General features: G+C 51.4%; 1 protein-coding gene across 2 annotated transcripts in view; it reads left to right on the forward strand.

The window, feature by feature from the left end:
• DHRS12 (dehydrogenase/reductase (SDR family) member 12) overlaps positions 1 to 16,088 on the forward strand; it is a 40,550-nt gene that overhangs the window by 21,343 nt on the left and 3,119 nt on the right. For both annotated transcript variants that reach the window (XM_010835668.1, XM_010835669.1), the window contains exons 6-8: positions 11,904 to 11,965; positions 13,221 to 13,325; positions 14,920 to 15,010. In XM_010835668.1, coding sequence (XP_010833970.1) covers positions 11,904 to 11,965; positions 13,221 to 13,325; positions 14,920 to 15,010 — 258 coding nt within the window. The remainder of the gene's footprint in view (positions 1 to 11,903; positions 11,966 to 13,220; positions 13,326 to 14,919; positions 15,011 to 16,088) is intronic.

The raw sequence follows: 16,088 nt of genomic DNA on the forward strand, positions 1-16,088 counted from the left end.
GTACACGTCGTTGAACCCGCAGCACCGCCCTGTAGTGGAGGTACTCCTGCCTGTACAGTTACAGATGGAAAAGCTAGGACTGAGGGAGCTTGTGTAACTTGCCCAAGGTCAAGTGGAGGAGCCAGAATTTGAAGCCAGGTCTGTCTGCCTCCAGAGCCTATGTTCATAACCAGGACCAGTTCTGCCAGCCTCTCCCCCAGAATCTCCTTCCTCAGATCTGAAACTGCTTTAATGTGAAATAAGGGCTAAGGGAGTCTGGGAGTGGGGAGACCTGCCATGCTGGAGAAGCATGGTGTAGGGCTGGGGCACTGCTTAGAGGACCCCCTGGGAATCTGCATTGATTGAGAATGTGGGTAGATCTGATGGACTCCAAGACTGCCTTTTTTTTTTTTTCCCTGAGCTGCATGGGTTGTGGGATCTTAGGTCCCCAGCCAGGGATTGAACTCAGGTCACAGTAGTGAAAGTGCTGAGTCTTAACCACTGGACTGCCAGGGAACTTCCTTTATTTTTTGCCTTTTTCATTACACAGCTGGTTATGCTGTACTTCTGTATGGATCGGGTCTGTTACCAAGGACCTTGATATCTCTTCATTTTCATTTCCTACTTGTGCTAGAAACATTGATCTTTCCAACTTCTCTGAGAAGCCTGATAATTTTCATGCTTAATATTTATTCATCCTCTCCAGAGGGGAAGATGGAGTCCAATATACACAGAGGCAGTTCAGTGACGGGAGGCCAGGTAGACGGCTCTCTGCTTCACAGATGAGGAGATACAAGGAGGTTCAAATATTATTATTCTTGAGCAGGTCCTGAGCCCAGTGGACAGCTCAGACCTATGTCTGAGTCCTAGGAAATTGCTGGCTGCCTTTCTAATACGAAACATGTTTTCTCAGCCCGATTATGCAACACGGGTTACGTTGTTTTCTGTTTTCTAAGATTCAGTTGGGCCGATAGAAATACCTCCAGTCCTCAGGCAGACATCAGTAGATTCCTGATAACCCTGAGGACAAGACAATACTAGCATCTGCAGAATTTATCACCAGGTTCTAAGGGTTTGGAAACCCTTAGGTTTGGTGGAGGATCACTGAGATGCTGTCAGAACCTGTGACTGTGTGTGGCTCTGCGTGACAATATCATAGTACATGAATTAGATACAGTTTGGAAATCACTCTCCTTCTCCTTTTGTGGGTGTGGGTGGGGCCTGGAGAGGTTTTTCATCATTCACTCTCCCGGGGAACAAAAAGGAACTGCCTGGGGCAGCTTTGTGGGGAGATGAAGCGTGGAGGTGAAGTGATCTCATGAGACAGATTCTGTTGGGTTGCTGTTCTTGCTCCTGGGTTTTGGGTCTTCTCCAAGCATATACATTTTGCCTGTTAGCATTCAGCGGCATTAAGAGTCTGCGAGGAGGGAAGACAGATGTGGGGAGGGGGTGGTGGCGCTTGGCTGAGTGCTGTGCTGGCAGCCGGCCACAGCCCGAGCTCGAGCCGGTTAAAACTCTCACCCACATCTCTGCCCCTCTCACCCACGGGGCGCAAGACGAGGATGCTGTCCACGTCCTCCAGAACTGCTGTGTCACCAATTAATTGGCTGTAATAAACAGGCGGGGTGCCTCAGCCCTTTAGTAGAAGGTGGGGAAGTTCAGTTGAGGTCATTTTGAAAGGCCATACATACATCGTGTGTGCGAGCATGTGCGTGCTAAGTTGCTTCCAGTCATGTCCGACTCTGCGACTCTATGGACTGTAGCCTGCTAGACTCCTCTGTCCATGGGATTCTCCAGGCAAGAATGCTGGAGTGGGTTGCCGCGCCCTCCTCCAGGGGATCTTCGTGACCCAGGGATCGAGCCTGAGTCTCCTGTGGCTCCTGCATTACAGGCAGATTCTTTACCACTGAGCCACCAGGGAAGCCCATACATACATCAGTGTGCAGTAAACGTTCACATTCTCTTCACTTCACATTGTGTTATCTGGAGCTTTCTACTGCTGGCATAGATCCACGGAACTGCTACTGAAAGCAGGGACCCAGGGTCCAGAAACACCTTAATATGTTTTTGTTGTTTAGTCACTAAGTCACATCTGACTCTTTGCGACCCCATGGACTGTAGCCTGCCAGGCTCCTCTGTCCATGGGATTTCCCAGGCAAGAATCCTGGAGTGGGTTGCCATTTCCTTCTCCAGAGGATCTTCCTCACCCTCCCTGACCCTTCCCCATCTTCCAGGAATTGAACCTTCATCTCTTGCATTGACAGGCAGGTTCTTTACTGCTGAGCCACCAGGGAAGCCCCACCTTAATAGTGATGATACTAATGGTAATAATGTACACACTGGACACTTTCCACATGCCAGGGCTGTACTGTTTTTCTTGAATTATCTCATTCAGTCCTCCTGACAACTCTACAGATTTCACAGACAAGGAAACTGGGCCAGAAATAGTTTGAAACCAGAGTCTGTGACTCACCTTCCTAAATAAAATTATAGTTGGTACATTTTTGCTATAGGGTTGTATCTGTCAGCTCTTGCTACGTAACAACCATCTCCCAGATCTCTGAGGAATACAATAATAAGCATGTATTTCTTGCTAACTCTTATGCAGGTCTGTTGGGTGGACTAACCTCAGCTGGGCTCAGCAGGGTATCTCAGCAAATAGGGTCTACATTATGTTCCAAATCTTTGCATCCTCCTTGGACCATTAGGCTGGCCAGAGTATGTTCCAGCAGCAAGAGCAGAAGCCCAAGTGTGCAAGCACCTTGCAAGCAGATCTGCTAACATCTAACCACTAAAACAAGTCATTTCACAGAGCCCTGAATCAAGAGTCAGGGAAACATACTCCTCCCAGGAAGGTGGAGAAGAGGGAGTGAATATGGTCAAACAATAATCTGCAACAAGGGTCTGTTTTATTATATTCTAATTCTTTGGAAATGAGTCCTCTGAGTTAAGGATGTGGTTAACTATTAGCCTGAAATGTTTAATGAGCAAAATATTTTGTCCGTTCAGTAAACATTTATAGAGCACACACTAAGCTGTGATCAGTGCTAAGGATTCAGAAATTATAGGGACTCCTGGTGCAATGGGGGAATCAGACACACAAACAATTTCAGTGACTATACAGTAAGTTCTCTTTTCATCCATGAAGGGAGCTGGGGCCCAGACCCCAGGAAAGCAGAGAACAGTACTTCTGAGGGATATGCCCTCAGACACTGAATGTGTTTGGCACGAGGCATTCTCACTTGTCAATAATCCTTGGTTCCTGAAACCTTCCAGCTCCCAAACTTTCAAGATTCCCAGAGAGACACAGTACCTGGGAATAGTAAGCAGTACAGCAATGTCAGGTAATATTTCTGTAACACCCAAATCCCTGAATCTGGAATTGCAGTCCTTTGTTATTGTACTTCCCCTATCCGCCCAGACATATTTCCATTATTTCCCAACATGGATCCTCTGCCAGTGCATTATTATTTTTAAAAATATTTACTTATTTGACTGTGCTGGGTCTTAGTTGCTGCCATGTGGGATCTAGTTCCCTGACCAGGGATTGAACTCGGGCCCCATGCTTTGGGCACTCAAAGTCTTAGCCACTGGACCCCCAGGGAAGCCCCCAGTCAGCCCATGACCTCCATGCTTTTATCTCTGAGGCTTCTCCGCCTGGAATGTCCCCTTCCTGGCTCACTTTCACTTCTCTGCGACTCGGTTGAGAGCACCCCTAGCCTGGAGTTTGGCCAGGGCCCCTGCTCTTGGCTCCCAGAGCACCCTCTGTGACTCTGTCTTAGCACCATAGAAGTCACCCATCAATAGGTGGTTTCTAGTAAAGGGCATGAGTCACTGAGGGCAGGCACTGCCTGGCCCTTACGAGGAGCTCAGCCTGTGATCCAGCTCCTCCTGTGACGTGTGCAAACTGCCTCAACCTCCCCAAGCCTCACATCCCCATTCTGTAAAATGGGATCATGATACCTTTATAGGCTAGAGGCAAGGGTTAAAGAAGGAGTTGGAAGCTATGTTCCCAGGAGAAATCAGATGTTCACACAAAAACATGAGCATGAATGTTTATAGCTACCTTATTTTTATTCCTCATCACCCTAAACTGAAGACAACCCAGCTGTCCTTCAACTGGCGAATAAACTGTGGTACTTCCACAGCATGGGATGCTCTGCCACAAGTAAAAGGAACAAAACAAGGACATTTACAGCAATGTGGATAAATCTTCAGTGCATTGGTGAAAATCAAGCTAGACTCAAAAGGACGCATCATACGATTCTATTTACATGACGTTCTGGGGACTGGGAACAGATCAGTGGTCGCTGGGGGCTAGGGATGCAAGGAGGGTGTGACCACAAAGGGTCCAGGTGGCTGTGAGGGAATATTTGGGGTGATGGATGGTTCTGAATCACTCTACAATGTAATACATAGTTAGTTACCCAACCTTCTGCATTGGCAAAGGCGCAGAGAGCTATACACACTCACACACACACACGAGTTTTACTGTATGTACAGATATATAAGATAAAGCAAAAAGAAAGGACAGCATCTTAGCTCTGGGCACAGTGAGTCTGTTTCTTGGTAAGAAGCAGATCCTTCATTGCGATGGATTTGAGGTGCCCTCCTTGGTAATCCATGCGCTCCTAGAAAGGGCAGTTTTCTCTCTAGCTTAGAGCACAGGTCACCTGGCTCAGGCCTGGGGACAGCGGGTGCTCAGCACTGTCAGCTGGCGAGGAGGACACGCAGTGGCCCCTGCCATGCAGTGCAGCGCTGCGCAGAGGTCGGGGTCAGAGTCCCAGAAGTCAGAGGTCATTCACCCGTCGGCTTTGGTTTTCTGCTGCTATCGAGGCTGTTTGGGATGAGGCAGAAAAACCTTCTAGAGTTGAGCCCCCGGGCCATGGTGTGCCTGGACACTGCCCCCCGCACCTGCCCTGCCTGCCTCTCCAGGGTGGTATCTGAGCTGCTGCAGTGCTCAGGCTGGAGTGATCTTTCTCAGGACCCCGTGGGCACCACTCTCGTACTCTCCCAGCCAAGGAGCACTGGCCCCAATCCAGGGAGCCAGCAAGATGCCCGGCCCCATCCTGTCCTGGGGGCTCAGAACCTTGTCTGATGATCTGGTTGGGGTTCCATGGTGTTTTTCAAGGAGTGCTACCCACAGCCATTCAAGCAAGTGCTCATTTGAGGAATCTTAAAAACAAAATCCCAATTAAGCACCTTCATGCTTTTAATGAGCCTGTGCTCTCTCTGCTGTAAAGCAGGGCCTTTCACTGGGTCCCAGGGGTAGTGGCAACAGTCTCCCTCTCAGATGTGACAGCAGGGAGCAGCTTCAGTCATCCTGCACCAGAAACACTGCTTTAGCCTCCAGCACCCTGAGGCACGGGCCTCCCTGGTGGCTTCAGGGGTTAAGAATCTGCCTGCAATGCAGGAGACCTGGGTTCGATCCCTGAGTTGGGAAGATCCCCTGGAGGAGGGCATGGCAACCCACTCCAGTATTCTTGCCTGGGAAGGCCCATGGACAGAGGAGCCTGTCGGGCTATAGTCCACGGAGTCCCAAAGAGTCGGACATGACTGAGCCACTAAACAACAAGTCCTCAGGCTCAGACCTCGGATGGCCTGGGGAGGACAAGGAAGTGATGACATTTTCACCTCTGTGGGTGACCTGGAGCCCAAGACAGGTGCCAGGCACCACCACCCCCACCCCCAGATGGCTCCTTCCCATTAGAGCTCACAGAGGTCTGTCCCCACGTTTAAACAAGGCTCTCTGGCTGCTCTCGGCTTCAACCACCCTTGAGTGAACCCTCCACCCCAAGGCTCTTTGCACAGACTGAACCCCATGCCTGGTCACCCTCCTTCCCACCCCTGCCCCCTCCCACACTCTGCCTCTCCTCTCAATCTTAGCTCAGACGTCATCTTGTTGCTACTGTGGCTCTGACGCACCCCCACCCCACCCCATGTGCTCACAGCAGTCCACACACTTCTGCACAGCACTGACCTCACTGCAGGTTCATTACATGATAACGTGTTAATGCCTGATGAACACCTCGAGGCGAGGATCCCTCACAGTACTTAGTACTGGGTCTGGCATTTAAAGGGGCTTCCCCGTGGCTTAGGGGTAAATAATCTGTCTGCAGTATGGGAGACACAGGAGACACGGGTTCAATCCCTGGGTCAGGAAGATCCCCTGGAGGAGGGCATGGCAACCTACTCCAGGATTCTTGCCTGGAGACTCCCATGGACAGAGGAGCCTGGTGGGCTACAGTCCATAGGGTTGCAAAGAGTTGGACACGACTGAAGCGACTTAGCACACATGCAGCCACTGGTATTTAAAACGTGGAACTGGAAGTGGCAGGGAGAGGGGGAAGTTGAGGTTGGGGGCACGGGGAAAAGATCTGACTCCCCCTCATGCTGTCTGACCCCAAACCAAGAGTAAATGCCCCACGGGAAATTGATGACTCGAATTATCTTCCTTATTACTGAGAGCAGGACTCAGCTTGGTCCTGCTTCCTCATTTTCTCTGGGACTCTGTGCTGCCAGCTTTCCCCGTAATATGATCTTTGAAATGGTCTTTATATAATTTGTAAAGTGAGTGTGTGAGGCCCCGGGGCTCACTGTGGGATGTTTGTGTTACTGTACCCGTGGGACAAGTACCAAATGGTATTCACCATGCAGCTGTCTGCTCCTTTAAAATGCACACCAGTAACTTCCCAGGGGTAGAAGGACAATTATTTTCCCCAGCAGATAGTACAACTGGTAAAGCATGGACCCAAATATACCCACCTAGTAACCAAAATGACTTTAATTCAAGCTGGTTTTAAAGGTTTCTTTTAATAGAATCTCCAATCAGTTCTCTGTGCTAAGTGTGAACGCTGCAGTATATTTTTCTCATCAAACAACTATTTTAATGCTATTGAAATATATCATACCCATGCTATGGTATGGTTTCAGGGGCCCCATAAATTTAATATTTGGATGGAACTGTGGTTTCTGGAACGCTTTAAGAGGACTACGCATCTGTCCTCCAGCATCGCCCGGCTTGACACAGTTTAGCATCCCTTGCTAATTAGCTTATAGAGAGAGATTTGCTTCAAGTCATGTACCCATGTCATAAAGGTCCTTGTTGCTGTATTTAGAAGACTGTGTCCAACATAAATCCACTCCCAAATCTCCTTCTCATAATGAACTTCCATCGACATAATGAGTTCCTTGGAAGGAAGGCATTGTGTAAATTTAAAATACTAATGAGTCATAATGATAATGAATTACTTTCCTTATTACTGGGAGCAGCCTCAGCTTGGGCACATTATCGCATGGCTGAAGGTGTCTTCCCTACACCCAGGCCTGCCTCCCCCAGGAGCCCAGACTCTAAAATAGCTTCTCCTTTTTATTTATTTATTTTTTTCTTTCCACATCAAAGCTCAGAATCCCCCAAATGTCCCTGGTCTTAGCTAGTCAGTCTCGGAGGAACAGAAGTTACAGAACTGGTTCCTGATAGCACTGAAATGGCCAAAGACACCCACAGCCATTTCCAGCAGAGCCTGCCTGTGCCTTCCCAGGGATATTCCCATGAGCTGATGTCACAGGCAAATGGGTGGGTTTTCTAGCTAAGACAAGCCCAGTGTCTCAGCGATTGTCTGGTTACCAGGAGCAGGAACCCACACAAGCTGACTAAACAGAATTGATCTCCTGGAGGGGGACGCAAGGATGGCCTTCATAGAACTCAGTGGTGGAGGCACAGCTGGGCTTTGGAGGGGCGTCAGGGACAGGACAGGAGAGCATGAGGACCGGGCGAACTTTCTGTTCTCTGGGACCGCTGTCCACAGACTCCGTCCCAGCCCTCCCTGTATCTGCTTGTCCATACCCAAGGGCCAAATATGGGGGCCGCTGAGTCAAGGGTCTTGTGTACACATGCTTGGAGGGAGAGTTCGACTGGCACAGCTCAGGTCAGGAAGAAGAGAAAGTGCTGATCGCTCAGTTGTGTCCGACTCTTGGGACCTCATGGACTGTAGCCCACTAGGCTCCTCTGTTCATGGGATTCTCCAGGCAAGGATACTGGGGTGGGGTGCCATTTCCTTCTCCAGGGGATCTTCCCGACCCAGGGATTGAACCCGGGTCTCCTGCTAAGGTCGGGGTCACCTCTAACTCAGTCTGCTCTGTCCATGTGGTCGAGGCCACATGGCTCAACGACAGTGCCAGGCCCAGGGTCACGACTCAGTGTGTGTTGTGATAAACAGGATACGGGGGTCACCCCTCAAGGTGGGGGGGCACATTTCCGGAAGAAGTCCACCATGCCAGGTGGAGGAGTTTTCTGCTTAATCTGATTGGGAGCCTGGAGCGTTGTAGGGCTTTGGGGCCTGTGTTCACAGCGGGCTGGTGGTAGGATCTGTGAGCTGGGCGAGGAGCTCCTGGCGCCAAGTTCATCCCTGGGGAACAGTGACTTGCAGACAAGGGAATCGTTCCTACTCCCTTGGCACTTCAGTAGGCTGGGACTCTGTGGTTTAATGATTCAAGGAAAGAGATTAAAAAGAAAAAAAGATTTGCCATCTGTTTTCCACTCTGCATGGACTTGCTGGGAACTTGGAAAAGTCACAGAACCTCTTTGGGATTGTCTTAATTCCAATTCTTTTCATTAAAAAAATATATAAATATATACATGAAGTGAAAGTGTTAGTCACTCAGTCGTGTTCAACTCTTTGTGACCCCGTGGACTGTAGCCGCCAGGCTCTTCTGTTCATGGGATTCTCCAGGCAACAGTACTGGAGTGGGTAGCCATTCCCTTCTCCAGGGGATCTTCCCCACCCAGGGACTGAACCTGGCTCTCCTGCATTGCAGGCAGATTCTTTACCATCTGAGTCACCAGGGGACCCCAAATATATACATACATATTACTTATACATTTTTATGTTATTAATTGAGCAGTTTTTTTTAAAAAGTTCTAATTGGCTTTAATCAGAGATTGATAATTTTGGGGAGCATCCATTAAGCAGTAGATGGGGCATGAAAAAGCTGTACAAGGCTAGAAATTTTATAGGCAGGAGGGAATAGGAACAAGGAAGTTATATGGGGCATTTCGCAGATTTTTCTTGTGTTTCTCTTTGCTGGCCTGAAAAGATGTGGAAGGTACATAGGAGGGGCCTCAGAAGGGAGGCTAGGAGGCTGGAGGATTCTAAATTGCTTATGGCTGGAAAGAGAGGCTTCATCTCCTTCTGAGAGGGGAGAAATGCTTGCTGCGTGTGAAGAGTGACACGTGTGTTTTGAAATCATAAAGCTGGAGACCCAGGAGGCAAAAAAACGTGCATGATGGCTCAGATCTGCTTGGGGGTGTAGCTGGGCCCCAGGAAGTAGGGTGGGGAACTGGGAATGAAGGAGATTTTTTTGTTTAATTGGAGTGTAGTCGCTTTACAGTGTTGTTAGTTTCTGCTGTACAACACCATGGATCAGCCATAGGCGCACACATCCCCACCCTCTTGAATCTCCTCCCCTCCCCCAACCATCCTCCCCTTCTAGGTCCTCACTCAGCACTGAGATGAGCACTCTGCGATGACCTGCAAGGAGATCTGTTGTGTTTTTTTTTAAGATAGAAGAGGCCCCGGAAGGCCTGTTGTTAAAAACTGTAGTTTCTCCAGGAGTTTTTAGAAAGCACCTACTACTTGGCTGTGCCCTACAGTTGAGGATGAGTGGCCCAGCTAATCTTCCTACAGGGTAACTCTGAATGTGAAAGTGTCAGTCCTTCAGTCGTGTCCAACTCTTTTGTGACCCCATGGACTGTAGCCTGCCAGGCTCCTCTGTCCATGAAATGCTCCAAGCAAGAATACTTGAATGGGTTGCCATTTCCTTTCTCCAGGGGATCTTCCTGACCCAGGGGTTGAACCCGCGTCTCCCGCATTGCAGGCAGATTCTTTACCATTCCCTGGTGGCTCAGGGAAACCCCACAGGGTAACTCTACTAGCATCTAAATGGATACAGCATATTCTCGCAGAGGATGAAGCAGAAAACAAAACACATCACTGTTTCCTGGGCTTTGGGGAGAGACGCAAAGGGGCCCCCCAGCTCTCATCTATCCCGGAGGTGTGCTGGGTCAGCGGGGTGAGCAAGTCTGATCCTGGAGGGAAGCAGTGGAGTCTCTCAGGGAGAGGGTGAAGCCTTCCGCGTGGAACCTGCTTCCAGCTTTCCTTTCCTTTCCGCCAAGGAGTCATTTATGACTATCCGTCGTGGCAGGGCTGATAGCTTTTGGCAGAAGTCCTTTCTACTTCTCGCAAATTAAATCAGAGAGAGAGTCACCAGCAGTGAATGCAAAGGAAGGGTTTAAGGCCACCGCATGGAGGCGAACAGCTGTCGGAGGCCCAGCATTCACCAGACATTAAAAATCATGAATATTAAAAACAAACAAGCACAAATATTAACAAGGCTGGCCCCTCCAGCAACGATTTGGGGTATGGAGAACTGAGAATGCTGTGTGAGGTGACAGGCACAACTGAGAATCGCTAATACTAATAGTAATAATGATAAAGAAAATGGCAACAACCAGTGCCCACAGAGAGCATTCCAGTTCTCAGGCACAAACCCTCTGATGTCAGGAGGTGGGCTCGCCAGCTGTCGTCTCCTTTTTGCAAGAAACCCAGGCTGTACTGGTCCGGCAACCTGCCCCTGGTCGCACCGCTGGCAGGTGCCAACCAGGACTCAAATCCAGACTGCTGGCTCCCCCAGTGCCCTCCCCACAGTGCCAGGCTGCTCCTGTGAGCTTGGGTGCAGGGTGGGACACGTGCTGGGCTCCAGGTGGGGAGAGCTGGTCAGGCAGGAATTGAGGAGTGACTCAGGAAAGAGTCCGGGGCTTTCATTTAAACCTGCTCCCCCTCCCCGCACCACCCCGTAACAAAAGGTAATATATGTTCATTGTTTGGGGAAAAAAAATACAGATAAACATAAGAACATAGACATAACCTGGTGGGTCAGATGGTAAAGAATCCCCCTGCAATGCAGGAGACTGGGGTTCCTTCCCTGAGTCGGGAAGATCCCCTGGAGAAGGGAATGGCTACCCACTCCAGTATTCCTGTCTGGAGAATCCCATGGACAGAGGAGCCTGGTGGGCTACAGTCCACAGGATTGAAAAAAGTCAGACATGACTGAGAGACTAACATTTAGACATAATAACTGTCCACTCAGAGAGAAGCATTTTAAACATTTTAGCGCACCAAAATATCATCCTTGCAGATACTTTCTCCTCATTTTGACACACCTTTTTTCACAAAAATGGAATTCTGTTCTTCCTGCCATTGTATAATGCTTCATTCCGTATACTGTGAATATCTTTCCATGTCAAATAACACTTCAACAGTATCTTCCTCATTTCATTAAAAATGTTATATATATGGCTTTATGATTACAGAAATAATCGTAAGATGCTATGCTCATTGTAAAAATATTCAAGTTCAAACCGTACAGAAATGTCCAGTAAAGGAAGGAAATATTTTATTAATCCCACCCTTGGGGCCTGAGCCGTGTTGCTGCGTGTCCTGTTTCCGCTTCATATTTTTCCATGTACAGGCTAGACGTAATGAACACGTGTGTCTATATACATTTTTTTTTCCTCCTCAAAGCGGGCTCACAGACTGTTGTGCAGTTTGCTTTTTTTCTTTCTCTGGTGTGGACATCTTTTCGTCTTGGTGTCTGAGGTTCTAAGGCATCTTTGTTCCAATCCTGGGGAAAGGAAACCCCTGTGAGGCTGGAGAAGGGACAGGCTAGTGAGTAATGGCAATACAGGGCTGGTTCCATGCTGAAATAAAAACCCTCCAAGAGGAGGAGACTGCGGCTCAGGCAGCCCGCTCACCTGGAGGAGTCAGGTAAGGGCGCCACCTCGCCTCCACCCCAGGGCCATCTAACAGGAGGGGTCCCAGCCCCTGACGGCCCCTGAGACCTCACGAATGCTCTGTGCCCCCCAGGTGTATATGTTCTCACAACCGCCCTGATCCCTGTCTTGGAGAAAGAACACGACCCCAGAGTGGTGAGTTGACTTTGGGGATGTCTTGTAAGTCAGCAACTCTGTCCCGGATGGGCAATCAGTGGTCCTACATTTGCGGCCCCAACTGTCCCGAGGTGGGGGCGTGCTGTCCACGTCCACAGTCAGGGCCAAATTTGGCCCCCAGGGTCCAGAGGCCTTGAGGTTTGATAACCTGAGATCCGGCAGTGGTGCGCCGGCCCAGGCAGCATCCAGGTGGATCTGGGGAGTTGCTGATGCAGCAGGCAGGGGTCCAGGCCTAGGTGAGGGTCGGCCTGGGGCTTTGTCCCATGGACACGCATACTTGCGGAGCTCCGGAGGCACGGCCTGGGCTTCCAGGATGCCCCTTCTGGCAGTAGAGGCTTCCTGGGAGCCGGCTGTCAACCCAGCTCCCTCTTGCTCTCAGGGGCTCCTCCACATCCCCTGCTCCTGCCTCTCATCCTGGCTGGGTTGTTGCACACAGAGCCCATGAAAAGGGAGGCAGAGCCATGCAAAGGGCCACATTCAAAACCCCAGCCCTCACCAAAGTCTCCTCCCCAAAGTCATCCGAGAGTTGGCAAAGCATTGGGAAAGGGAGGAGCTGGGGAGGCAGGCAGGGGTGGGTGGGTATATTTCCTGGAGAATCTGCCACTCTAGTGGGAGGGGACAGCTATGGAGTTAACGGCTAATGGGTTAACATGACAGAAATGAGAGAAGTCAGGAAGAGGGCAGTTTATGCAGGCTGCCTTCTCTCTGCTGTGGGGGGTGTGGGGGGCAAATAATGACCTCCCTGGATCCCCGAGGTCCAGGTCCCAGTTCCTGGGGCTGTGTCACCTTGACCTGGCAGAAGAGACTCTGCAGATGTGATTAGTGAAGGATCATGAGATGGGGGGTGGGTTTCGTGGATTATCCAGGTGGGCCAGTGCAGCCCCAGGGTCCTCAGAAGAGGGCCCGAGTCAGAGGAGACGTGAGGATGGAAGCAGAGGTCGTCAGGGTGGTACGGCCACAAACCGAGGCCCAGGAGTGGCCTCCGGAAGCCGGAGACGCCAAGGAGGGAATTCCCCCCTCAAACTGTCAGAAGGTCTCTGCTGATACTTCGATTTTAGCCCCACAAGACACATTTCAGACCTCTGGCTTCCAGAGCTGGGGGGAATCCACCTGCGCTTTTGTAAGCCTCTTAGTCTGTGGTCATTTGTCGCAAGAGCAATAAGAAACAGATACATGGAGAAGGGGGATGGGAAGGTATTACGAACTTTTCTTCACAAATCTCCATTTACTGCAGATAACAGTGTCCTCTGGAGGAATGTTGGTTCAGAAACTGAACACCGATGACCCGCAGTCAGAAAGGACAGCGTTCGATGGCACCATGGTCTATGCACAGAACAAAGTAAGCGAGGGGCTGTTCTCAACACGGTCTCCTGGGCTCTTCTCCATGGAAGGCTTATTCTGGGATACACAATGGCTTGGATCTAATTCCCAGAGCACCTGAATGTCCCTCACAGGAGAGAGAATCCTCTTCTCCATCAGAAGCCCAGCTCAGCTCTGCCTGGACCAGGGTGGAGGTGCGGGGCTTCAGCTCACCCCAAGGAGGAGCCACAAAAGCTGCCACCTCTCTTCCCGAATATCTCAGACCCACAAGGAGGGTGGTGAGAGCAGGTGATCCCCACAGCAGGACCCAGCAGAGGCTCCTTGTCCTGCGTGGCTCAGAGAGGAAATGGACCCAGGGGGTCCCTTCTCTCCCCCTGGGCAGCCCCTGCTCACTGGCTGGATGGATACCACCAGAACCATGCTGGGTTTCTGGCTCCCTTTGTGGGGTATGCACTCAGTTGCTTCAGTCGTGTCTGACTCTTCGCAACCCCATGGACTGTAGCCCGCCAGGCTCCTCTGTGCAAGGGATTCTCCAGGCAAGAATACTGGGATGGGTTGTCATGCCCTCTTCCAGGGGATCTTCCCGGCCCAGGAATCGAACCTGTGTCTCTCATGTCTCCTGCACTGGCAGGCAGGTTCTCTACCATTAACGCCACCTGGGAAGCCCCACTGAGGGGGATGCACATCCAGTTCTGAAGACACGAAAGCTCAGAGGTCTGGTCTCATGGCCACTCGGAACAGAAAGTTCTGTGTCTCAGCTTATCACAGCTGTTCTAGGAGCCGACTGTATACCTGCCACATTCACCGTTCCTGCCCTTCAGTTCACCTGGTGGGGGGCTCCCTGGTGGTTTGTGAAGCTGCCCTTGCCCACAGCTTTCCCTCTTGTTCACAGAGGAGTCCTGTCCCACCCCCCTCCCTCTGTACCCCGGTTCTCTGCCCCACCTTCGCTCACCAACCCCCAGACCAGCTCCTGGTGGGTGACTTGTCATGACTCAACATCCCACCAATCAGAGGCACCAGGCTTCTCTACAGATTTTCTGGGGAACCTGGGGACAAAGCACTCACTCCATAAATGGGGCCCAGGTGGAGCTCTTTGTAAAATGTAATCTAACCGCCCTGGGAGGGGGCAGTGGCCTCCACACAGCTGAGGCTTTATGTGGGGGTACTTGGCAATTTTTAAAGAAATTTGCAGCAGATGCATTCTCTAAGCCTCTCAGGACGGTTCCCACACTCCAAGATTCCTTCACGTGTCCGCAGACACCCACTCAGTGCCTGCAGGGCACGGGGCCGGGGGTGCTCTGTGCTCCCACCGCACTCGCGTCCAGCAGCAGATACGGTAACAGCGAGAGGGCGCTGTGGGTGTACTTTCCTCGGGGGAGGGAGGGTGAAGCCCCCAGGCCACCGGCAGCCTCATTCCTGCTGCTGGTCTGTCTGCGTCTCAGATGGCGGGGCCAGGACGCAGCCTTGGGTCACAGCCAGAGCTCGCTGGGTGAAGAGCCGATGATTCTAGAGGAAGTTGCGATCTGACTTTGTGGAGGGCGGGGGACGGGGGCTCTGCACACCCTCAGCCCCCCTGCTTCCCCCTCCCATCTGTTCACCCTCACCCTGTCCAGAGGCAGCAGGTGGTTTTGACGGAGCGGTGGGCCCGAGCGCACCCGGCCGTCCACTTCTCATGCATGCATCCCGGCTGGGTCGACACCCCAGGTAGGTCTTTAAGTTCCCTGCCGCCCACGTTTCATCTAAAAATATCTGGGCGGCCGCAGGACGGACTCTCCCCAGGAATGACCTAGAACTGGTATCAGAAGGATGAGGAATGGCTTCGTTTCTGCGGGAGCCGGGCAGACTGGGACTGGAGAGGGAGAAGCCTGGTCCTCAGAGGCAGAGCTGGTGTGGTCAGTCTGCCCCACGTGTGCATGGCCCAGGGAGTGGGTGGCGCCTGGGTTGGGGTATGGCTGGGGACCCCTCCCTCGGGACAGAGGGTGCTTGGTCCACACCCAGTGTTATGGGAGATGCTGGGGACGTGGGGATAGGCCAGGCCACCTTCCCACTGCCCGGGTTTCTTGAAATAGTGAATGCACAAGGGGAAGTAACAATCACAAGGGGGCAGGTGGAATTCTCTGGAAGCGTGGAAAAAGAGGGAAGGAGAACAGAATTCTCTGCGGGGTCAGTCCCTCCCACCTCTGAGACCTCGGCGTATCACTTGGGCTCTGTAGCTCTTTCCTCCTCCCCCAGCAAGGGAACTGAAAACAGCAGCCCTGGCAGAACGCCTGGGACACGAGGGCCCAGAGCTGCTCCCAGCGCTGTCTCCATACCATCGCCTGTGCCCTCACCCCCTCCTGGGGTGGGCACTACCACCATGCCCATTTACATCTGGGGAAACTGAGGCACACAGAGGGGCTGGGACGTCCCGGCTGGGCCCGGCCACAGTCTAGTGAGAGGCAGACTCTCATACACTTGCTGTCACCTTCCGAAAGCTGGTTTAGCAGAGGCCTTAATATCTGCATCTACATCCTTGGAATTCATCCTAAGAGATGTGGAAAATGAGGTTGCTCGTCCCAGCACTGGTGCTTGGAGAGTAGGTTGATAAATTAGGGAACACCTGCACGGGACATCTGTTCAGCCCTGAACACTGCTGCGGATAAATGTCTATGGGAAGCAAACAGTGCTATCTCATTAAATGCAGGTATCGGGCCCTCAGACCTTAGAGCCTTCTGGTCTTACTTTTGATACACCTACGTCCCCATGGAGAAGGGGGTGCATCGTGCCCCACTGCATCCCACAG

This window comes from Bison bison, unplaced genomic scaffold (assembly GCF_000754665.1).
Source record: "Bison bison bison isolate TAMUID 2011002044 unplaced genomic scaffold, Bison_UMD1.0 scf7180017864048, whole genome shotgun sequence".
Classification (NCBI taxonomy): Eukaryota; Metazoa; Chordata; class Mammalia; order Artiodactyla; family Bovidae; genus Bison; species Bison bison.